Raw genomic sequence first — 24,975 nt, 5'->3', positions numbered from 1 at the left:
CAGCAACCACCTGGCAGCTCACAACCATACTTAATAGGATCTGATGTTCTCTTCTGGCATGCCGGCATATGTGCAGACAGAGCACTCAAATATTAAAGAATGCATAAATATTTTTTTTAAAAAGGAGAACCCCTGTCTTTAAAAATAGGATAGAGAACACTAGAATAAGACACCCAACATCAAACCCTGGCCTCCAACAAACACATGCAGGGACAAGCACACCCACATATACATACATATCTCTAACACATAGTTATCATCTAGCAGATGATAGTGCCTGCACACACATGCATCTACCACACACACTTTTTAAAGCTGACAGTACAAAGTACTCTATTCTAGAATGCAGAGTAACCAGAACTTAAGTGCATCTCTGGTGGTGTTCAAAGCAGTTCTCCGAAGATAGTTTAGCAGTTTCTCAGAAGAGAAGCATACATTTATGATGGTGTTCAAAGCAGTTCTCCGAAGATAGTTTAGCAGTTTCTCAGAAGAGAAGCATACATTTATGGTGGTGTTCAAAGCAGTTCTCCGAAGATAGTTTAGCAGTTTCTCAGAAGAGAAGCATACATTTCTCAGAGCTCAGCAATCACACTCCTGAGTAACTTAGCCAAGAGAAATGACATAAAGCCTGAACATGCATGTATACAAACTTTCCTTGTGTGGACAAACCTCTGGCAGGCTTATTTCAGTGACTACTAGAAAGCCTTCCACTAACACAGACACAAAAATGGTTTAAAAGACCAGGCCTCCTCCATCCTGCAGGCTCATCAACAGTGAGTTCTTTGGCTGCTCCACACAAGCCTGCTTCTCTTCATTCCCCAGGGCAGTTTTCCATCCTTGCCCAGGATAAGTGCCCTCTCTGTCTTCCTTCTTCTGTTTTTAAAGAGTGGCTAACAGCAGTTTCCCAAGCAGGGGCCTTTTTCTTTTTTAAAGGAAGGTAAGGAGGTGGTGAAAGCCACACATCCGACTCAGGACATAACTGTCACTGGGAAGCTGGGCCCAAAGCTGCCTTCTCTAATTTCCTCTTTCAATGCACTTCCTTCTCTCAGGCTATGAATTTCCAGACCTAGTAGGTATCATAGGACCAGTGCGCTAACTGCCCCGCCCTTCTACTGCAAAGCTTAATCATCATTTGTGTAGACAGGTGTGTGGCCAGGCAGAGGCTCCAGTGAGAGAGCTAGCTCATCTATGTGGGCCAGTGTACGGGCATTCTCGGTTCTCACTTCCTACCCTTTCTACCTGCATGTCTGAATTCTGTTCCCTGGCAACTGCTTCAGCTAAGGGAAATTTTCTGAGCTGCTCTAGTAAAGTTTCATGTTACACATATACCTGCTACTGACATTCTCTTTTTTTCTATTTTTTTCCTTTTTATTCTTTTATTGAACTATTTATTTTTCTCTTCTCCCCTCTCTCCTTCTACCCTCTCCCCTGGTCCCCATGGTCCCAATTTACTCAAGAGACATTGTCTTTTTCTACTTTCTACTTCCCATGTAGATTAGATCCATGTATGTCTCTGCTAGGGTCCTTTTTGTTGTCTAGGTTCTCTGAGATTATGAATTGTAGGCTGGTTTTCTTTGCTTTATGTCTAAAAGCCACTTATGAGTACATATGATATTTGTCTTTCTGGGTCAGGGTTTCCTCACTCAATATGATGTTTTTTAGATTCATCCATTTGCCTGCAAAATTCAAGATGTCATTTTTTTTCTGCTGTGTAGTAACTCCATTATGTAAATATACTACATTTTCCTTATCCATTCTTTGGCTGAGGGGCATTTAGGTTATTTTCAGGTTCTGGCTATGACAAACAATGCTGCTATGAACATAGCTGAACACATGTCTTTATGGTATGATTGATCATCCTTTGGATATATACCCAAAAGTGGTATTGCTGGGTCTTGAGGAAGTTGTTTCCTAATTTTCTGAGAAATTGCCACACTGATATCCAACGGGCTTGTACCAGTTTGCACTCCCACTGGCAAGGGAGGAGTGTTCCTTTTACCCGATATTCTCTTTTAAGCACAAATTATACAATTTTAAAAACCTACATTTTAGCATTTATTTCCACAGCAAAGTTGCCAACAAATAGGTGATGTATTTTGATTTCATTTAGTGGGGAGGACCAGGAGCCTGCAGAAAGTTGTGTCTGGACCTGTCTTTGCTTGTGTGTCCAAATTCAATGCCAGCATGCAAAGAGCACACTTATTTTCCTGGCACAAGCTCCTTCTTCCAGGCCCAGTATGGGAAGGTTCCCTACCAGAAGTTCTTTCTCCTTCTTCCTCATCACCATGACAATGGATGACTGGCACCCATCACTCCCTACCACCTCCATGAGGTTGTTCTCTAGTCCATGCTAGTAGCATCTTTGCCTCTTGGCTGGTCTCTACTCCCACTTTACCTTCTAGGATCTATACTTCAGACCACACCTATCAAACAGAGCATCCTTCATGTTAAATCCCATCATGCTATTCTTCTGCTCAACACCTACTTCCATCCTGTCTTATTCAGACAAGAAACCAAAATCTGTCTGTTCCTACCCCACTTCTCCGACCTCAATTCTTCTTTCTTTCCCTCGCTCTCTGTACTCACCCTTACCTTTCCTGGACTGTGCCCATGGTGCCCACCTTAGGACCTTTGTGCTTGCCAGCCTCACACCTGTAAACTCCTTGCCCTATGGGCAATACTGCTCTCTTCAGGTAAGCACCTCAAATGTCATAGTCTCAGCAATGGCTGCCCTGGTCACCACTCTACTCAAAGTCAGACACTGTGGCAGCTGCATGGTCATCTCTGTTCCACATGTCTGCCTGTCACCTTAATGTGTATCATCACTCTGTAACATTCACTATGCTGCTGTCTCCTTCACTGCAGGACTGTGTCCTGCAGACTCTCTAGGGTCTAGACCACAAGAGCTCAATAAATATTATATTGAACGAATGATAAATTCGCCATCTAACTATCCATTCCCTTCTTCCTTCTACTCCCTAAAATACAACACACGTGTGAGCTATTACATAAATATCATGAAGCCATTTGTATTAAAACTGTTCTCAAGTTACATTGGTAGTTATAAATTAAAGACTACTATACTACTCTGCCACCAGATGAAAAGCAACTGTGAGATTATTTCTGGGCCCTGAGTTCACACTGAGCCCCGAGTTCACAATGAGTAGGCAGTGCTCAGGGCCATTACCATGGCATTACTGTCAGTCGTCCAAGCATCCCAGGGGGCAGTAAGCGCTGCTTCTGTCCTGAATGCTGCAAACTTAGAGATGTTTCTGTTTTCAAACACAATTTGTTACTCTGCTGAAGATTTTGCTAGTTATCTATTTAATCAACTAAGAAATACCAGAAGTACAATCAGTAATTGATTTCCAGAGAGGGTTTTTTTTTGCTACAAAAACGAGCATATATTTGAGAAGAGTAGAAAGCCATGCCTATGCATATGGCTACAGTCTGTAAACCAAGGTCACCTCCATATCCTGCTTTTTTCCTAAAGCACACTGTCTTGCAAGGGATACTAGCTCTCTAAACATCTGAGGTGAGGTTAAATGCTGCAACTCCTGGGTAGCAAATAGGATGCTGAGATGTTTCTCTTGTTCTCATGCATGGTGAGTTTTCTAGTCTGTTCCAAATCCCATTAGCTGCATTGCTTTAGGTATTGATCAAAATCAGACACACAGCTTTAAATAATATTTTACAGTATACAGTGCTTTAGAATGCTGCAACTTATGAAATCTTTGAAAATCATGAAATTTTGTTTATCTGTTTAGAATTTTTACAGATGGCAATTATACTCTTCAGGTTCATAGGAATACCTTCCTCTAAAAAAAATCAAGTACTTTTTAATTTTATTTTTTATAAATCTTGAGAATCATTCATTACAAGCACAACAGTAAGCTTATCAAGGGAATTTCAACTTTGAGATTCCAAAAGCAAAGTTTTAGGTATTCTGCCTCAACCTCTTCCCTTACTTCTAGTCTCTAAAAATGGTGTAGTAGATGAAAGTTTGATTTTCACTGAATTTAAGTGAAATTTAAGGCTTTTATTTTGTGATTCTCAAATGTCCTATAAGACTGGGTGACCAGGCAAGGCTAGGCAGAGAGAAATGGAGTGAGCCTTCTATTTCAGTCTGCAGATTCTCAAGTCCCACTCCTGAGGGCTGTCCAGTCAGTGTATAATAGGTGCCTGAGTTAAGGAAAGCTCCCAAGCAGCAAAGCAAACTAGAAATAGGCATGGGGAATTATTAGTCACAAAGCCAGCTTGCAAATGCCTGCCAGTGAGCTAGAAATGCTATGGCAGACTATGCTCCGTTTTCACTCCCTCTTGCGGAACAGAAGTAGCATACCAGCATTACATGTATTTTAGCACGGTGTGTGCATTCAGCAGCTACTCAAACACTATGTATGGAAAGTGACCATGGATAAATATACTGGCTGAAAAAAGAAAACTGACCAGACTCACTAGGCCTCTCTCTGCCAGAGTAAACAATAAAAGCTGAGAGTCCCTCTCAGCCAAGCCAAGCTAAAAAGTAAACATCTCAAGTAAATGCAGTGGCCTGGAAGAGGTTTAGAATAACTGAGTCATTTGGGATGGACACTGTTCAACCTGCTGAGCTGCCTGCAGGCTATGCAGTGTGCTCCAGGTTTCCAACTTCCGTGAGCTGTCACCATTACTGGAGTGAGCTTGGGTGATGTAGCTGTCACTGAGTCATTTCTGCTCCTGTAATTAACTCCTCAACCATATTCCTGGAAGTAACACCAATAAAACTCACTGGTTCACCAAGTTGGACTTTGGTTTGTCATGGGCTTATCTGGGGTGAGTAGATGTGTGCAGTATCTCCCCAAGAAAAGTTTTGTCACACAACACGGGCACCTTAAAACTATAGTTTAAAAATGAGGAAGCTGGAGCTTAGAAGATGGCTTAGTGGGTAAAGTGCTTGCCACACAGCATGAATACACAGCTGAGAACTCCAGCTCCATGTCAAAAGCTGGACACAGCAGCTTGTCTCTGCAATCCCAAGGAAGGAGGAGAGTGGGAACAGAAGGATCCTGGGGTTCAGTGATAGCCAACTCGGCATGCTCCAGGTGCAGTCAGAGACTGTCTCAAAAAATGACAGAGGAAGGAAGATACCCAGTGCTGACCTCTGGCCTCCACACCCATGTGCACAAACACAAATGAAACTACATATTTACACACATAAAAAAATGAAGAAACTGGGAGTGGAGAGATAGCTTAGACGTTAAAGTACTCTCTGCTCTTGCAGAGGACCTGGGTTCTGTTCTCAGCCACCATATGGCAGTTCACACCTGCCTGCAGCTCCAGTTCCAGGGAATCCAATGGTCTTCTGACTTCCACAGGCACCAGGCACATACCTAGTACACACACATATATACATTCAAGTAAAACATTCATATGCATAAAATAAATCTTTTAAAATTTAACTCTGAAAAAAGAAGAAACTGAGGCCCATGATTGAGTCTTCTAGCTCTTACCCAGTTCATGGCCAGAATCAAAAACCTCTCGTCTCCTGACTTCCAATCTAAATCTTTCTTTCTGAGAACACTGCCAATCTAGATGTGTGCTTGGTGACAAACCTTCAGAAGTGGAAACAGGGACCTACCACAAGCTGATTTAAAAGGGATGTATCCTAATCCAATAAAATGTTGGAAAAACTCTGGTGAGCCTGACTGCTTCTCATTTTCCATCATCCTTTCTCTTTCTTCTATGCTACACAATTCACTGCAAATGTCCCAAGACACTAATGCTGTATAAGAAGTACAGGACATCAAATTTAAATGTGTATGGGGGGGAAGGGGTGGTACTGGAGACAGAAATTCAGGGCCTTCTGCATGCTAGGCAGGGGGTCTACTTCTGAGCTATACTGCCAACCCTAAATTTAAACAATGTACACAACTTCAAACAATCCTCACTGTATTTCAAAACTATACTGTGTAAAATTGCCCCTTTTTTTAATGCACCTAAAAATGACTCAAGAAAGTCCTATTTTGAAGAATCTGTGGAACTTGGTGTTTTCTTGAGTCAGAGTCTCACTATATAATGTTCAGGCTGGTCTCAAACTCCAGATCCTCCTGGCTTTGCCTTCTAAATGCTGGGATTCAGACAAGCATCACCACACACAACCTGAGCTTTGATGCATCTGAAACAGATGTTCTCTGATGCCGTCTACCACTGACCTGGGTATCCCGCAGGCAAGCATCATATGCCTCAGATGTCCTACCACAGTGGCACCACTCCGGCTCGCATCTGTGTTTTTTATACTGCTAAGTTTCTCCCTTCCTTAGCTGTTCTTAACTGTATAATTTGTCTCGTCTTTCTCACGTTTTTCCAATCATAAATTCTAATCCCCTTTCATAAATTCTAATTACCCAAATAAACCCAAAGAATGATTAGGGTAAGCTCTCTTTTCTTAGCTACTTACTGAATGCTGAAGCATCTGTACATCTCACTAGAGCAGTAGTTCTCAACTTATGGATCAAACCACCAATGGGGCTGCATATTAGATATTAATATTACAATTCATAACAGTAGTAAAATTACACTTATGAAGTAGCAACTAAAAAAATGTTATAGTTGGAGGTCACCACATCATGAGGAACTGCACTAAAGGGTCGTAGCATTAGGAATGCTGAGAACCACTGCTCTAGAGGATATACTTTGGATAACTGCTGCTCTCAAGATCTTACGTGAGCTTTCCAAGTGGAGACCTAAAAGTGTGTGCTGGAAGATTTTAGACATCATTTAGGCTAACTCAAGCCTTTCATCTTATAGAGCAGTAAGATGCCTCAGAAAAGGGAGCAACGTATTTAAGAACCTTACCCAGCAATTTCTCATATTGCAAGGTGTGTAGGCTGTTTTTGTTTTTAATTTAAAAGATATAGTTCCCCAAGAGTGATAAGATTATAGGTATGTACCACCACACCCAGTGTGCACAAGTTCAAGAGGCTGTTATTTTCTTTCCAATGGTAGTCTACTTGTTGACCTAAATAGGTCTACCTCCAACCAGTGTTTAAAGGAAAGAGTAATTATCTTCCTTAGAGAATTTTAGGAAGCAGTTTTCCTTTTTATTCTTGTTATTTCAAATTATTTATTGTGGCCACTACATAAATATATCTAAGTAAGGGATTTCTGTAAATTTACACACTAGAGGAAAAACCCTGAGACGAATCTGAAGTAAGTTGGTCAGGAATCTTGGTCTCAACCCTAGTTCTAACTAGCAATCACTTGCGCCTTTTTGAGCCGTTCATTTCAGTCTCTCTTGTGGAGGGTAATGAGTATGGGCAAGAGCTACTGGTTCTCTGCTTTCCTCAGGTTCCTCTAAGGAGGAAACAGCAGACTTGATATTTCAGCTTGTGCAGCTCTGTCAAGAGTAAGCAAACCCATAATTTCCATCAAACTTTGGAGCCCATTTGTAGTTGTGTGCGTGTGTTTTAAAAACTCTTTGCTCTTTGGCTCCTTTGGGTGGTCCATCACCCAGATCCCAAATAAATCACACACGGAGTCTTGTTCTTATGAATGCCTGGACTTAGTTTGGCTTGTTATTAGCCAGTCTTTCTTTTCTTTTTTTCCCGAGACAGGGTTTCTCTATGTAACAGCCCTAGCTGTCCTGGATCTCACTCTGTAGACCAGACAGGCCTCAAACTCAAGAGATCCACCTGCCTCTGTCCCCCAAGTGCGGAAATCCACCTGCCTTTGTCTCCTGAGTGCTGGGATTAAAGGCGTGAGTCACCACCACCAGGTTGCCAGCTTTTCTTAAATTATCCCATTTATCTTTTGCCTCTCTTTCTTTGTTTTTGTTTTTTTTTTTTTTAACTTCTGGCTTGCTGTATAGCTGGGTGACTGGCCCCTGGTGTCCTCTCTCCTTTCCCTTGCTCCTCAATCTTTTCTCTCCCCAGAGGTCTCCTATATATCCTTTCTTCCTGCCAGCCCTGCCTATCCTTTTTCCTGTCTTGCTATTGGTCATTTAGCTCTTAGACCGATCAGGTGTTTTTGACAGGCCAAGAAACACCGCTTCACAGAGTTAAAGAAAAGCAACAAAAACAAAAATGCCACACATTTTTGATCATTAAACAAATGTGCCACAGCATAAACAAGTGTAACAAGTGACTACTTTTTGTTTGTTTGAAAAGACAGACTTTGGGCTCTTGGGGAATTTATGAGGACAGTGATGGAAACAAAGAGAAAAACCAAAAAAGAAATCCTGATTCATATAAAAATGAAAGTCAAATTCACTCCAAGCATCAAGAAACTCCTGATCCATGAAAGCATCTAGACTTTTTTTTTCTGCGTCAAAGCTCAATTCTTGCTGTTTGTACTGCATCAAACTCAAAACGAGCTGCAGAATTTAATTATAAAGTGTACTCCTTACATTTCTATCAAACACCTAATTATATTAGAAAGAAAACTTTAAAAGAATCTTTTCTAGAGTTCCAAACTCTTGATGCAATACACAATAGTTCACTCTGCCACGATCATGTGGCGCATTTAAAAGGTATTAGCAGGGATTACATTTCCCTTGCGATCCCCAGGGAGGAAAATCTGAGGGCTGCCAAGTGCTGCCTCACTGTCTCAGCAAAGAGGGAATCTAGGAAAGAGAAGGGCTGAGGAACTGGAGTGTGAACTCCACCAGCAGCGGTGGACTCTGCATGCAACTGAAGCTCAACTACAAAAATCTCCACCACGTGCCAACTGATCCTACAGAAAGTTCTGTGTGTCCCTGTCCTCCTCGACGTCCCAACCTGTAAAATACGGGCAGTTTCGTGAATGGAAAAAGAGCTAGCCACTTTGGAGGATTATCATTATGAGCCAAAGGATGTATTTACTTCGAAGATAATTTAACTATCTGGTACATGGAAAAGCAGCCTCAGAGAAAGGATGCAATTTATTCCCGACCTCACAATTAAGCTTTGAAGCCCAGATGCCAATACATATCAGCAAAGGCCGCACTGTAGAATGCCACTTTCATTCATGCCAGGGGGCCCAGGAAGGGACAGGGATTTAATTATAAATTTCCTTTCTACCACTACAGCGTTTCCATTCCCCAAAACACTCACTCCTCTGCATACTTCCACCTGCAGAGCCAAGATGGTTTCCTTGGTTGGTCAATAGCGGCAGAATCTGAATCCTTTGGGGCTGAGTCTTCACTAACATCTATACAAAACTCCCTTCCCTGCTCCCCCATATGACTGGGGAATGGTAACCCTAGATATTAATAGGAATGTACCCCTCAAACGGATGGCAGCAGAAAAGCTGTCAGCTCCGACTTCCAAGACAACTTCTCCGTGGATGCTTGTTTCCTCCCCAGCGCTCACGGTTGACAGGAACGGCTACGAGTAGGTCCTGCCTGATGTGCGCGGCCTGCACCGGCCGGTCTCGAGGGCGGAGGCCGCCGCAGTGTGGCCCGCGGGCAGGCACAACTGCGCAGAGCTCAGGTACCGCTGTCCCGCACGGGCGGCCGTGGCCGGTTGCTCCTGCCCGGGAGCCACTTCTTGCTCAGATCTGCGCGCCGCCCACGCCCCCCTCTGCATCTTTGGCTGCACCGCGGCCTCCACGGTGGACGCCCGGCCCACGTCCCGGGGCGTCACGCACGACACTCTGGAACCCCGCCGCGTAGGGGACCAGGCCCGGGCCTGAGACGCCGCGCCCAGCCGCTGTCCCGCCCGAGCCAAGCCGCCCCGCAGCCCGCCCCACGTCGCCCGCACCTGTCGCGCCCCGACCTGAGCTCACCTCGTCCCGGGGGCCCTCGGCCCACGCCCGAGCCTCTGGGACCGGCTCCCTTCACCGCCTCCGCCAGGGGCCCCGTCGCGGCCGCCGCCCACTTTCGGTTTCCCCAGCACCGCCAGAGCCCCGGCTTGGGAAATCACCTAAAGCCCCGCCCTCTAGGTCACGCCCCGCAACACCAAGCCCCGCCCCCTCGGCCGCGGGGCTCGGCTGGATGTGCGCAGGCGCAAGCGCTCAGGCCACGACCGCCCGCCCCGGGGTTCGCCGATGAGAGGGGAAACCGACGCCGCCTAGCGGTTTCTGCGCGTGCGCACGCCGGGCTGGCGCTCGGGCTGTGAGCCTCACACTCCTTCCGCAAAGTTCATTCTCTTCAGCATCTCAAGAGTTTCTTTTAATTCAAGTAGACAGTCCATCTTCAGTTTTCTCGGTCACTCTTTGGAGGATGGTGACCACACTACAATGCCAGCCTCCTTCTACCCTTCTTTTCTGCTTTGTCACACCTCCTTCGCACCTGTATAGCTGCACCGCTACCCTGAAACTAAAGCAGGGATCCTAGAATACTGTCTAGTATGTAATAAGCATACTCAATACATACTCAAATTCATTCATTCTAAAAGCGTGGAATATCTGCTATTTATTCACCCCCTTCACAGTAGCTCCACTGACATTTATTTGACGCCTGGTTTGCTTGAACCCGCAATGAACGCTTCGCATCATTCGGTCCATTTTTGCTGAACGCCTGCTGCCTACTCCACCAGCGTCTTTTAGTTTGAGGTATGCTTTCCATACTGTGAGCTGCACGATTCAGATGTACATTTGATGTATTTGGTGTGCATACAACAGAGAATCTACTACTAACAGGGAATCTGCTCCACACAGAGAAACCATCACAGAAAATACAACGAGCATACCCACATCCTCTAAAGTTCTCCCTCTTTTCATGATACTTACCTCTCGGCCCATTCCTTAGTCCAGCAACTGCTCTATTTTACTATACATCTACTTGCATTTTCTGGGGATACATATGTGTGAATATATATATATATATATATATATATATATATATATATATATATATTCCATGTGTCTTGTGGAATAGTTTTAAAGATGTGTTACATTTGTTTAGGCTTCAGAGAAGGGGTTTTGCTTTTGTTCCCGTAGGAGACCAGAAGCTCTAGATACCTTCAGAAAGGAGATGGACCAGGTTTGATCATGGGAGGCCTCCTGAATCTTGACAGGGGCTACCTATCAACAAAGATTACAGCTGGTCTTCCCAGGACTTGGCCATTATCTCAAATTTTCTCAGGGACTCTTAAAGATGCTTTTGCCCACAGACAACAGACACAGTCTAGAGAAAACAACGTCGACATTCCTAATAAATGGTGTGGGTGACTGTTGGTTATTTGGTGGGTTATGGATGTTTGTTATAATTTAGGGGAATATAAAAATACAGGATAAAAAGACAACTATTAATCTCAAATATTTTGCATTGGCATGGATTTTGGATTATTGATACAAATTTAAAGTTAAATTTGCTAAAATGTGGGCTGGGGAGATGGCTCAGCGGTTAAGAGCATTGCCTGCTCTTCCAAAGGACCGGAGTTCAATTCCCAGCAACCACATGGTGGCTCACAACCATCTGTAGTGAGATCTGATGCCCTCTTCTGGCCTGCAGACATACACACAGAATATTGTATACATAAGAAATAAATATTTAAAAAAAATTTGCTAAAATGTATATGTTTCTACTCTTGTTTGGGGTATTGTGCTTATGCAGCTCATTTAAAAATGCAACGTATAAATAAGAAATAAGGCTAGTAGTTAATCTATAATGATCAAGCTTGTAGTCACATTAGGTATGTTTCCAAGGTTCAATAGGTATATTTTAGATAGATTATTTTAAAATATGTCAAAGACTTACAGAAAATGGCATTTAAGTTGGTTAATAACCTAAGGTTTTTCATGACAAGGAGACACATCTGGTCCTGACAGTACCAATATACTTTATAAAAGGATGATGGACATTGAAGAAACACCATGGGAGTTTGCTTTCATTGTGACAAAAATTAGCCCTTTGGTCAAGAAACTGCTTTTTCCTTGACTGCTTGACTATGTGAAGACTGGACACATAGAACCCACAAGAACGTGACTGCTGAACTTTGCCAAAACAAGGCAGAAGAGTCCTTTGAGATTCCTGCTTCAGAGAAGAGTCTGCTTCTACAGGACACAGTGGAAAGCGACTGATGAACTTTGCCAATACAAGGTAGGAGAATCCCTCAAATTTCCTGCTTCACTGAAAAGTCTGCCAGATACTCTAGGCTAAAAATGGATGCCCCAACATTACAGAAGAACTTTGGGTGACTGTCCAGGCAGCCAGATGTCTCTGTCATTTCTAGAGTTTTGAAAGTTGCTTGCACTGCATTTCCTGTTTACTCAGGTAATATTTTATCTTTCTGGGGTCTTGGATGGAGTTGAAGACTAGATAGTTACAGTCGCAGTTTTTCTTAATTATGATAGAAAGTAAATTAGATATAAAACCTTGGAGTCACTAAGACGGGATGGATGGTATTTTCCCTGAATTTGCTAAATACAAATGGACTGAATATTGTAAATGTAATTCTTCCTTGATAACTGTTTTTGTTGTATTTAGCTTTACTATGTTAAAGTCAAAATCTTTCTTTTTTATTTAGACAAAGGGGGGGACATGTGGAATATTATTTTAAGATGTGTTACATTTGTCTATGCTACAGAACAGTTGCTTTAATGATTGTGCTTATAGAACTTTCCATTCATTGAAAAGCTGCAGGAGTGATGAACAGGCCAGAAGGAGATGTGAGAAGCCAGATATCTTGTGTTCGGAAGGTTCTGTCCTAAGGCTTTGCTCAGGGGTGTTCTTGGAACATGGTTCTCTTCCATAATCTCACATCTGACCTCTGCCTAAGTCTGCTGAAGTGTCTCTCTGAAACCGAATTCTCTACATCGCCTTTATTCGATTTCAGTCTGCTTCAGATGTCTTTCTCCTCTCTCTGTTCCCTGTTCTCAAGGCTGTCACTCTAGAAAGCTCAGAGACCTCATGCTTTCTTTCTGCCATGTCCCCTAATCTACTTCAAACATAGCAGAATATAGCCAGCTCCCTCTTTGGATTCTACAATACTCATGACATGCCCTGGTTCCACGTTCAGATGGCGGCAGGGGATACAAGCAGCACCTACGAACCGAGAGGATGCCTGTGGGGATAGGAAGTTAGACGATACTGAGTTCCAAACATGAAATGACGTGTGTGGACCCTAAGTCTGAGATCCTTTATGCTTGTAAAGGTGCCCGTTTGCAGTATCCTATATACAAAGAAAAGCCATGTGGTGTAGCTAGTTTCCATAACCAGCTTTATTTATGAATAGTTGTTACAAGCAAATATTTTCTAGTGTGCAGTTTGATGAGTTTCAACAAATGTACCAGCTGTGCAGCCCATCATCATCAAGATGCAGAACTGGCTTTACCATTTCCAAAAGTTCCCCAGTGCCCTCTACCTACCTCCGTTCCCTCCCTCTACTCCCTACTCCGAGGGCTGCTGATGGGGTTTCTGTCACCACAGATTTGCTTTCTCTTGAGTACCACATGCAAGGGATCATACGATATGTAGCCAGATTTGTGTCTGGTTTTTCACTTAGTGTAACTCTTTTGTGACTCATCCCTGTGGTACTGATCAATAGTCAACATGATGGCTGTGTATTCTGTCACTCTATGGATATGTCACAACTAATTTACTTATTAACATTTAATGTGAATTTTTGTTGTTTCTAGTCTGGGGCTGTTCTGAATCAAACTTCTATAAATAACCATTGTGTAGTCAAATATTTTTTTCACATACATACCTGGGACTAGAATTAATGTGAGGATGTAGGAGGAATTTATGCTTAATTATATATATTGACATACACAAATATATTTATATGCATATTTAATTATATAACACACGATTATATCATATATATAATTATATATACATGTCAAAGTACAATTTTAAGTGGCCACATCTACTCATTCCCAATGTTCAGTATTTTTTTTTTAGATTTATTATGTACACAGTGTTCTGCCTGTATGTGTGCCTGCATGCCAGAGGAAGGCACCAGATCCCATTATAGATGGTTGTGAGCCACCATATGGGTGCTGGGAATTGAACTCAGGACCTCTGGAAGAGCAGCCAGTGTTCTTAACCTCTGAGCCATCTCTAGCCCCCATCATCAGTTCTCTTTATTGATGGATAGAACATTGAGAGATAGGCTGAGGATGCACTGAGGCCTCAGCTAACTTGCTTTAGCATGACTAATGTCATAGAGCATCTTTTCATGTATACGCTAGTCTTCATATATGTTCTCGGAAAAGTATCTGTTCGGTAGGTAGATTTAACTGAGATGTATCAGAAGGAGTCTTAAGTAGCTGAATTTTAGCAAAGAAATATGTGGCCTTGTTTTATAACTGGAAATTAAGATATATATATATTTTGAGACAGGAGCTTGTCATGTGGCTAAGGTTGGCCTAAAACTCTCTATCTCTTGCCTTGGACTCTGAAGTGCTGGAATTACAGACATGTGCTACCATGCCCAGCTTAGACTCAGGGTTGTTATCCTTTGGTGGAACAGTATGTCAGAATGTGTAGAAGCAACATAGAGACACAGGATTTTTACAAGCATCAAGTTCCACTGTGAATATACATTGAAAACCACCTTAGGGGAAACCTAGAGCCAAAGAGCAGAGTTTTGGAATAGATAGGATGCTGCTGTTTAAAAGTATTCTCCCTCAGGAAAAGGCCAAGCTCGTCTTTGGTCACTGTGAGCAGAGGTGAGGGCAGATGTGTGGATCTGTCATTCAGGAGAAGAACACACACACACACACACACATACAGACACATACACACACATACACATACACACACACCCATACACACACACATACACACACCCATACACACACACACACACACACACACACACACACTTCTCATCTCGGAGGCTGCAAAGAGGTCCTCAGAGCCCAGCACAAGTGGCTTTTGCAGGAGGCAGTCTCCTGGTAATCATGTGTGCCTTCAGAGGCTTCACCAGCGGGAATTTATCATGAAAAGGAAGTGCAAAGCAAAGCCTAAGAGTAGGGAAGGTAGAAGGCCTCGCTGCCACCTTATCCTGAGCTGAGAAAGATGGAGATATAAAATCTCCACCAGGCTGGGTATGGTATCAGACACCAGCACTTAGGAGGCAGAGGCAGGCAGAACCATAGGCCAGCATAGTCTATATAGTGAGTCCCAGGGAAGCCAGAGTTACATAAAGAGGGCCCGTTTTAAAATAATAAAAACAAACAAATCTCTTCACCAAAACTCCTTCATTCACTTTTGTTCATCGTGGCAGCCTACTTTTGTGGCTAGAGCCATAGTGAAGGTCCCAGGACACCTGTTTGAGGCAGGAGGAGCCAGGGCTCTTGGTGGGGAACTCTACCCTCACCCCCTTATAATAGTTCAGCAAACCCAGCAAGGGTCTTGTTTCAAGCCATATCGATAGCTCCTGCCCTCCACCTGACAGATCTTTGTAGTATGACCCAAGAACTACATACTCTTGACCCTCCCTCTCATAGCCACTGGGGAGTGTAGCAAACCCCCCTTCCAAATCACAGTGGCATCTTGAGAGACCCGAAGTGCTGCCATCTCGCCTTCTACCCAAATATAACTGTTGCTCCTTTATATTGTTTCCCAAAAAAGAAAACACAAAGAACCATGGAACTCTGATTTCTGTCACTTTCTGATCCATCAGTGAACTGCAGGAACTTGCTTGGGACATACCTGCCACGATGAACAAAAATGAATGAAGGAGTTTTGGTGGAGAGATTTGTTTATTTTTATTGTTTTAAAACGGGGCCTCTTTATGTAACTCTGGCTACCCTGGGACTCACTATGTAGACTATGCTGGCTATATATGCATGGGTGGTACCTCTCAGGAAACCTCCCTCGTGGCCCCCACATAAAAACAACCACTCTCTTAGCTGAGCATCTGCATGGCGCTTTGCTCCTCAGATGTGGTCTCATGGGAAAGCGGCCAAGGACCCAGTCTTTCTGAGTCCTCCTTCTCCTGGCTGCCCAGCTGCAAGTGACTTTAGCAGCATTCCTGCCTACCACTCAGCCACAAGCTGAGGTGTCTCTGCACCCAGGTACAACCCAGCTACTGGTTGCTTATACAAGGTCAGGAAAGTTAGATCCACAACAAAAGGGACCTCTGGATAGTTCCACTTTTGATTAATCATTAATGGTATCATCGCTCCCTCTTCAGTTACTGCCCCATGAACAAATAGAGAGAAATTTCTAGACACTGTGTTTGTTTTAACCGAGTAAGGAAAAAAAAAAAAAGTGGGGGGGGGAGCAAAAACAAAACACAAAACAAAAGGGAAGGATCACCGGAGCCCTGATGAAATTCAGGCCTTGGCTGCATTCAGGGATTGCTGAGCAAGCAAAGCCCCTAAGCTTCCCACAAAGGCTCCCAAGGTGAGTCAGCTGAAAGGCCCTAATCCCCCTGCAGGGTGATCCGGGAAGCGGATGAGGCCACAGAGCCACCAACAACAGGGAAGAGGGGATAAGGAAAGCTTTAACAACATATTGTGCAGTGAACCAATAGGGTAGAGCCCATGGGAAGAGACCATCTTCACCCCCTTCCCTGTGAGTTACACGTCATTCCTACAGCTCAGCCTTACACAAGGCCTGCAGTACCAATGGTGACTGGGTGTGGACACTAAGCACTATCAGGAAGGCTGAGAGGCCCAGATCTTTGTAGTAACTCGTACTTTAACAAGGCAATCAGGCACCAAAGTGGAGTAATGGATATACCTATTGGTATACAACTTATGCTGTAATAGTTGCTGGGAGAGAAGAAAAGGGAAAACAATAACAAGAAACTGCATGGCACTCTGCTGGCAGACTCTGAACCTAAGTGGAGTTAGGATTCATGAAATGGGCCACCCAGGTAGCATCACAGTCCCTGACCCTATCCACCTGTCTAAGTCCAAGGTTACACTGAACTGAAATCCAAAGCCCTTTGGCTCCAGTTCTAGTTTGGATCCCTTTCCACGACAGAGTTAATCCAGTAAGTAGCCAAAGGGCGTCTCTTGGGGCCAACGGGTCAATTCCTATTAACCTGTGGTCCGCCTGGGTGAAGCTCCCTCCCCCAGGGCATCCTGACTCTCACAAAGACTGGATGCCCCTTGTCTCAACGAATCAGGTTTCCCTTGTCCCGAGGTGTCTTGCCAGCCATTGCTGTAGATGACAAACCTCTTTTCTGTATAACCATGAGTTACTTTCCCCCTAATTTTACAATGGATTTTTCTAGGTGATTTTCGGGGTCAGGGGAGCCATGAATTTTACGTCAGGAGTAAAGGAGCAGAGGCGGAAAAAAACCTTCGTCATAAAATGAAGGTCGGAAGTTGTTTCCTGGGCCCTGTAGATTTAAATACTGCTAGAAATTCCCCGACAGCCAACACCAGCCAGAGACAAGGAGGGCAAGATGCTCCCGTGTTTTCAGCAATAAACACGGAACGCACGCGCGTATGGTTATTGGAATTCTCCATCAGTCACTAAACCACGGGATGCCTAACTCGCCCTAGAGCGCAACCACTTGAGGACTTTTGAGGAAGTCATTCCTTTCAAAGGACTCCCTAGAGTTCTTTTAACCCAATATTTTACCTCCCAATTTTCCCCTCATTTCCTCTTTCATTTAAAGCCAAGCCCTTGCTCTCCGCACCAGTTTCCTTAAAACAGGACGCTTTGTAATTTGCACTTCAAACGCTCTAACAACACCTGGGCCAGAGTTATACTCAAGCGGAGAGACTCGGCAGTAAACTGGCTATTACTCAGCGCTGACTTGATCGCTCCTCCTCCTACAGCGCATGCTCCAGAACTTGGACTCTAAACCTGCGTGTAAACATTACAGCTCGCTCCTTACAGAGAGCCGTTTGTGTATTCGAGGTGGGTCCGGGATCGCGATGCCTACACGCTCGGGCGCCTAGCACATACAGGGTGACAGCAAATATTTGCAGTGAATGAATGAATGAGCGAAGGGCTTAAGTCCAACACTTTCTGTGCTGCTAAGCCACCTGTCCGTACTCCCAATGAATGAAATAGAACACTCCCCCTTCCCCCCACACACACACAAAGGGCAATACATTAAAAGCGTAACAACAGCCATCTTTTATCTATTATTATCAAAGCCTCCATGAAGAGCTATACACCTGTAAATTAGCCAACTTCTCCTACCAAATCCGGGTACCAGGTGCCAACTGATGATGGCATACCCCAGTCATTTAGGCTGCTGCAACAAAGCACCACAGACAGCGTGGCTTACAAACAACAAAAAAATTATTTCTCACGGTTTTGGAGGCTGAAAGCCGGAGGTCTGGGTGCCAGCTTGGTCCGGTTCGGCTGGCGACCCTCCTCTGGGTTGAAGACTGCTGGCTCCTCATTGTGCCCTCGTGTGGGGTTCCCCTCTCCTCCTTACATAGTGGCACAGTGTAGAGAGCCCACGGAGATCTCTTTTATAAAGGCACTGGTCCCATCTAGGAAGTCTCCACCCTCATGACTTCCCAAAGGCCCCGCCTCCTAACACCATCGCACTGAGGGTTGGGATTCCAACCTGTTGATTCTGGTGAAGGGACGCACAGAGTCCGTGGAAGTGACAGGGGTTCATACAGAGCCTTGATCTTGACTCTGTCACTCAATATCCATACAGTTTCTCCCTTTAGATTTCTAAAACGTCTCCAGTGTGCCCTTCCTGCTTCTTCCCCAATCGCTTCCTTTCTGGGAAGCTACCAGGTACTCTGCCCCCATCCACACTTAGGGATGGTGAGGCAGAGGACAGGCTGGAGCAATGTGTGACCACTCCAGACACCTTTGTTGTCAACAAGTTCAACCAGAGAGCCAACACCCTGACCAGTGCACAGGGCACCTCTGCAGGCAGCCTTGCACCCCGACAGTGAGCCTGTGCTTATGAGAAAGGCATGTCTGAATGTCATAATTCCATTTTCCTTGGGTCCTAACTCAGAGGCTTGATGAAAATGCCGGTAAATTTGAGTGAGTCTGAACTTTTTTCATGGTATGGCCACAATTTCCAACCTTTCTCCCTGGGCAGGCAGTCTCAGGGCGGCACCTCACATTCCCGGCATGACTTGTTGAAGGCAGAATAGGAAATAAGATATTGGCTTCCAAATACGAAGTTATGTATTTGTTGTAACACCATACCAAAAACATGGACAGATATATCGTGTCTTTTCACAGCAGCAGAATTTATTGACTAACAATAAATTCACAAGCTGTGTCAGTTTCATTGGCTTCACTTTGAAATCCCTCAAAAGCCTAGCTCTGGCAATCGTAGTTTTTTTTTTTCCCTCCCACTTCAATTATTAAAATGGATTCAGATCACACATTAGACTTTACATGATTCACAAAGAACCAAATGAACACCTCAAAACAGTACCTGACCAAATAGAGCAGCGCAACAGGAAAGAGGTGGAAATACGTGAACCAAATGAAAGTCTAATCAGAAAATTTCAGTTACTAGGAGGAAAATTTCCCTGGGGACGTTCAACGACAGAGAGCAAAGGGAAGAGATCTCTGGACTAAAGACAAGAACATTGAAATTAAGTGGTCATACAGAAACTCATAAGTGTTCAGAGCGCCAAGAATAACTGACTGTGAGTATTCAGGCATAAATAAGATGTCTGTATTAAACCTGCCAAGGCTCAGGGAACAGCACAGGAGAAGGGGCGGAAAGGATATAAGGGAACAGGGAGGAGCACTGTGAAATACTGGATATGGCATAGCCATTCATACTCCAAACTCATTGCAGCTATAGATAGCTTCATAAAACCTCTTCAAAGTCAAACCAACAAGATCAGCCCACGTCCTAGCAGGTAGCACTGACAGGACTCAAGAAGAAGACAAAGAAGAAGGAAAAGGAGAAGAAGAGGAGGAAGAAAGTGGAGGAGGACATGCTGGAGGTAGCTTCAATAATCAAGATTCATTGTCACTGTAATTTGAATAAGACTGGCCCCCATAGGCTCATATTTGAATGCATGGTCCACAATTGGTGAGACTGTTCATGAAAGATTAGGAGGTGTGGCATTGTTGAAGGAGATGTGTTACTGGAAGTGGACTTAATTAACTACTAAATTAAACAAACATATTTTAAGAATGTCTTAACTTCAAATAGGAGTCAGAAAATGTGTTACATTGGGGGGGAGGATTTGTTTTTGTTTCCTATGGAAACAAAAAGCTACAGATTTTTTTCAAAATTAATAAAGACCAGATTTGATCAAGGGGAGACCTCCTGAAAATCTTGACTACAGACATAAAGAAAAAGAAAGAAAGACTACAAGACAGGAGATGTATATGCTGATTCCTCAGCATGGGACAGCTCTGTGACTAGATGAGACATGAGAAATCTTGTTGGCTACAGAGTGCTCATGACATTATTACATGCCATCCTTTGTAAGACATGGATGGAGATTTGTAATAATTTGGTTATTATTACAAATAATAGTTAATTAATTAATACTATTAATTAATACTATTAATTAATAGTAGTTAATTAATAATGCAGTCCAAATAGATATAAAGTTATCAGATGTCTTTTACCTGCTCAAACATAGAACAAAAAAAATCATCTTTAGCTGACTTATGCACACCTTCCATACTTGTGTTAGTGCAGTATGTGTGTTACCTTTAAGTTTGTGTGTTTTTAGGGGGGAAAAAGACACCAACAAAGACAAGTAGCCCAGATGATCCAGCCTCTCAGAATGTCTCTGTTGCAGTTTCCTCAAAATTCTGCATTCAGAACAACTTCAAAACTACTGACGGAAATGGCCCAGCCTCATGCACTTCCCCAGCCAAGACTTCAGATAAGCCCTCCATTTTTCCATCACAGAGAGACTATCACACAGAGACTAAACAAAAAATAATACACCTAGTTCTCCCAGGACTTTCTTATTATCTCAATTTTCTCAGGTTCCCCTAGAGATGTTGTCACTCCCCCCCCCCAGACAACAGGAAGCAGTGTAGAGAACATTACACCATTTTCCCAAGAGGTGGGGTTGGTGGGTTTTGGTCATTCAGTGGATTATGGATGTTTATCATCATTTAGGGGGTTGTTTGCAAGTTGTTATTGGTCATAGTCTGGGAGGAAACTAAGCAAAGGAGATTAGATTCAGAGATCTCATTCTGAAAAATAAGGGGAATATAGGAATGATAAGATAAAAGGGTAGATTATTGAATCTATTTTAAAATAAAAAGTATTAATCTCAAATATTTTACATTGGTATGGATTTTTGTATATTGATACAAATTTAAGGTTATTTTTGTTATACTTATATGTTTCTACTCTTTTAAAGATATTGTACTGATACAGTTCATTTAAAAATATAATGTAAAGTTTTAGTCCTTGAAAGCTATTTAGAATAATAAAGAAAGGCAGGTTAGTAGTTAGTCATCTATAACAATCAAACGTACAGAGTCATGTTAGATATGTTTTCAAGGTCAAACAGAGATTGTTATATCTTAAATAGATAGATTGTCTCCAAACACTACAGAATATGGCATTTAAAATGTTTTAAGAACATAAGGCTTTTCATTACAGTGAGATACATCTGCTCCTGGCAGCACTTCAAAAAAGAATGTTGGGCATTGAAGAACCTCCATATGGAGTTTGTTTTCTTTGTGGCAAAACTAGACACTGGGCAAGAAATTTCCCTTGCCTCCACTGCTGACAATCTGCTGCTCAAATTGGACAAGCAGGGCACAAAAGAAAGCAGGGCGGTATCACAGGGTGGGACCCAGGCAGGTGCTTTTTGTTTGTTTTTTTGAGACAGGGTTTCTCTGTGTAACAACCCTGGTTGTCCTGGAACCTGCTTTGTGGATCAGGGTGGCCTCAAATTCAAAGAGATCTGCCTGCCTCTGCCTCCTGAGTGCTGGGATTAAAGGTGTGCACCACCACCGCCCGGCTCCAGGCAGGTTTTGAATTGTATTCCCATCATTCCTCCCATTCCAAGTCTGTGCAGGTGCTGCCTGGGAATCCACCTAGTGGTAGCTTCTGGAAGCACACCTATAACACCCCCCCCCCCACCAGCTCCAATCTGGAGACGGGAGATCTGAGAGGTAGAATGAACTAACTGGAAAGAAGATTCTGGAGTCCCCTGCTCAATCTCCTCAGCCCTTTCGGCCGTGGAGGCGTCCAGATCTTCTCAATGGAAGTGACTATGTCCAGTCAAGGAAGACACAAGGGAAGAAGGTGAGGTCACTAGGTGGGAGGAGCTTCATAGGTCTTATTAAAGGAAGGGCTCAGGTAATGGAACCCTGAAGAAGTGACCTTACTTCCTGGTGAGAGATAGCAGTAGCTCTTCCAACTTTGGAAAACAGATTAGCATGTTCTATAGACAGTGCCCTGCCTATGCAGAGAGCCTCAGGGGAGCAAGATGCTAGGCTGCTGAATGACACAGTATGTATGTATGTATGTATGTATGTATGTATGTATGTATGTATGTATGTATGCATGCATTTACTGGTATGTGAATGTCAGAGGACTACTTGTACAAGTCAGTTCTCTCCTTCTACCACATGGGTTCCAGGGATCAAACTCGGGTCATAAGGCAAGCATCCTTACCCAGTAGGCCATCTTACTGGCCCTGCATCTGTGTTGTCAAGGTTCTGCAACTGGGAAAATCTAGAATGAGAAATTTTTTCTACAGATACTGGCTCAGCTCTCACCATTGAAGCCTGTGGCCATTTGGAGAAAGTACCCTAAAGCAATAGTGGGTAATACCTCACAGATTTCCCTATTAGCACATTTGTGTGTGTGTGTGTATGCATGTGTGGTATATACAGGTGCCTACAGAGGCCAGAAGGGGGCACTGGAACCTCTGAAGCTGGAGTTATAGGTGATCTTAAGCCACCCAGTGTGAGTGCTGGAACCCAGCCTGGGTCCTCTGGAAGAGGAGGAGGTGCTCTTAACCACTGAGCCATCTCTCCAGCCCCAGTAACAGACTTTCTAGTGGTGGGGATCACCCACAGTGAAGGCCAGGCAAACCCCCGACACTTCCTGGTCTGGATGCCAGACACTGTCTTATCCAATCTCCATCCAGAAAGTGAAATGAAGCCCGAGCATGCTTCTGGATGCTGATTCCTTTGACGTCCTGGTATCTGTTTTAAGACTGGGTCCTGGTACCCACCGACCAGCCCTGCTAACCATGTGAACCCCAGCCTCCACCAGTCCTCTTTACTGAAAGTGTCCTCATCTCTGATGAAACTACAGTGCTGGCGATGTCGAGTTGCAGACAAATGGGCAGGCGGCAGGGATAAAGGCTTTATTTGGGGTGCTGAGAAGGATGGCTAGAGTACAGGGTCCGGATGGTGTCAAGGGAGCGTTTCCAGCTCTTCTTCCAGCACTGAGCCTCCAGCCCCAGTGTCTTGAAATGGTTCTGGATATTCTTCAGTTCTTTGTCAAACAGGGCCAGGTATTTCTGAAGGGAAGCAAGAGGAAGGCCCATGGGGATGCCTGCTCTCACAGATTTGGGAGCCCTGAGCTCTGGGACCCACAGCAAGCAGCTCCTGGCCCTCCTACAAGCCATTTCTTGGGAATCTACCCCACAAGCTCTCAGGGAGGTGAGGTTATTATCCTACCTTACATTTGGGAAGAGTGAGATATGGAACCCTGTGGCCACCCAGCTCAAGAGAAGCTGAACAGGGACAGAGACCCATGTGTCTCTGGTTCTGGAACCTGAGCATCCCTGACCACTGTCCTGCATGGAGCTTTCATAGGTTTCCTGGCTGCTTCAGAAGGCCGAGACCTGGGTCTCCACCCCTCACTGAATTCAGCAGGGAGAGTCTTTCCCTCCACTAGGACCTGGAGGACACACCAGCACTGGGCACTTCTGGCTTTTCCCAGGACCAGTGGATACATGGATAGGACTAGGTTTCTCCATGGGCACTGGGACCAAGGTGCCTATTATCTTCAGGTATACTGCAGGTGGCATTTGGATGAAGCCTCATCAGGTCAGCCCCACAGCCTACCAGTGGAGATCAAACCCTGACTCTGCTCATCCGAGAGTGGTGTAGAAAGACAAGTATCTCCAGATACTATTGTCCTTGTCAGTGAAATGGGGGAGGGTCTACACCCTCAGCATCTGGAGCGGATGTGGCAAGATGCCTCATGTGGAGAACAGGAGGTACTAGTTAGCACCTGGAGGCTTCGAATGTTCCTGCTATTGCACCCCAGTACATTCCCACGGCTATGGGCGTTGCTGTGTCTATCTTCCTTGTGCCTACGTCTGCTGTCTTTCCGCAAAGCCTCTCTCCACGACCACTAGGTGAGGTATCTCTCAGCTGGGTTCACACAGGGTTCAGACCTCAGTCACCATGCTAGTCCAGGAGAGACTGCATGCGTCCTTGTGTCTGCAGAGAGTTGAGACCTGCAGCTCTGGGGCATGCCGGCATGTGCTGTTTTCTCCATGGGCTAGTTGGGGTACCCAGTGGAGTAAAGCTTCCTTCTTCCCAGGGTAGCCAATCTAAGCTGCTTTGTCCCCCCGGGGATGTACCACCTGCCCCTGACTCACCAGGAACACAGCATCTCTGGCTTCTACGGTGGCCAAGTGGCCCAGAGTGGTCTTATAGGTGGTTATTGATTGTGTCCTCCTTGTCAGTATCTTGGTTTGAATGGTGATTTCGTTGGGTTTGATTCCTGGCCACTTCCTACAGACAAACGTGCTTGGCTTCATCACTGGCCAGCCACCCCATACCCAGCTCGAAAACTAGGCCATCAGCATGGATTTAGATGGCTTTGTTAAAGGTCCCATACACTTTAATTTGGGTCTTTATGTTCTGTTTCCACAATGACCTAACAGTGTGCACAGCCGTGGGGCCTGCTGTATGAGAAGGGGAAATGCCAGGCCTATGTTTCTTCCCTTTCTGGGCCTTTCTTTCCTCACCAGGCTGCCTTCCAGACAGCAGTCACGAGCTCCTGGCTCATTTTTCTTGTAATGCTGTAGGAATGTCTGTGGAGAATACAGTTGGGAGTCTCACTGCTTCCAGCCCCAGGGGACAGGCACTTGGACAGCTGTCATTACACAAGCCAGACAGCTGCAATGGTTCAAAGCGCCAGCAGCAGCCTGAGACTGTACCTCCCCTCAGGACAGGCCTCCTTTTCTTTGTAGGCCCCTGTGGTGGTT

At 44.4% G+C, this 24,975-nt stretch overlaps 3 protein-coding genes across 6 annotated transcripts in view; 1 reads left to right on the top strand and 2 right to left on the bottom strand.

Moving 5' to 3' along the window:
- Positions 1-9,870, bottom strand: part of Tdrd7 (tudor domain containing 7) — a 63,922-nt gene extending 54,052 nt beyond the window's left edge. For 2 of the 4 annotated variants that reach the window (XM_005362134.3, XM_026786725.1), the window contains exon 1: positions 9,742-9,870. The gene's annotated coding sequence lies outside the window, so the exon portion shown is untranslated. Of the gene's footprint in view, positions 1-9,238; positions 9,575-9,731 lie in introns of those variants that run through there. The other 2 variants (XM_026786723.1, XM_013351863.2) reach the window with 2 other exon arrangements.
- Positions 9,250-10,073, top strand: LOC106144203 (translation initiation factor IF-2-like). The gene is made up of 2 exons (XM_013351799.1): positions 9,250-9,347; positions 9,512-10,073. The coding sequence occupies exons 1-2, from the start codon at positions 9,250-9,252 to the stop codon at positions 10,071-10,073; spliced, it is 660 nt and encodes a 219-aa protein (XP_013207253.1).
- A 13,038-nt stretch (positions 10,074-23,111) lies between these two features.
- Positions 23,112-24,975, bottom strand: part of Ccdc180 (coiled-coil domain containing 180) — a 53,214-nt gene continuing 51,350 nt past the window's right edge. The window contains exons 37-38 of the mRNA XM_013351798.2: positions 24,364-24,499; positions 23,112-23,271 (exon numbers count right to left, since the gene is read on the bottom strand). Coding sequence (XP_013207252.2) covers positions 23,116-23,271; positions 24,364-24,499 — 292 coding nt within the window. The 3' untranslated portion in view covers positions 23,112-23,115. The remainder of the gene's footprint in view (positions 23,272-24,363; positions 24,500-24,975) is intronic.

This window comes from Microtus ochrogaster, linkage group LG5, assembly GCF_000317375.1.
Source record: "Microtus ochrogaster isolate Prairie Vole_2 linkage group LG5, MicOch1.0, whole genome shotgun sequence".
NCBI classification, from domain to species: Eukaryota; Metazoa; Chordata; class Mammalia; order Rodentia; family Cricetidae; genus Microtus; species Microtus ochrogaster.
Note: the sequence above shows the minus strand (reverse complement) of the source record. Positions and strands in the feature narration are given on the sequence as shown.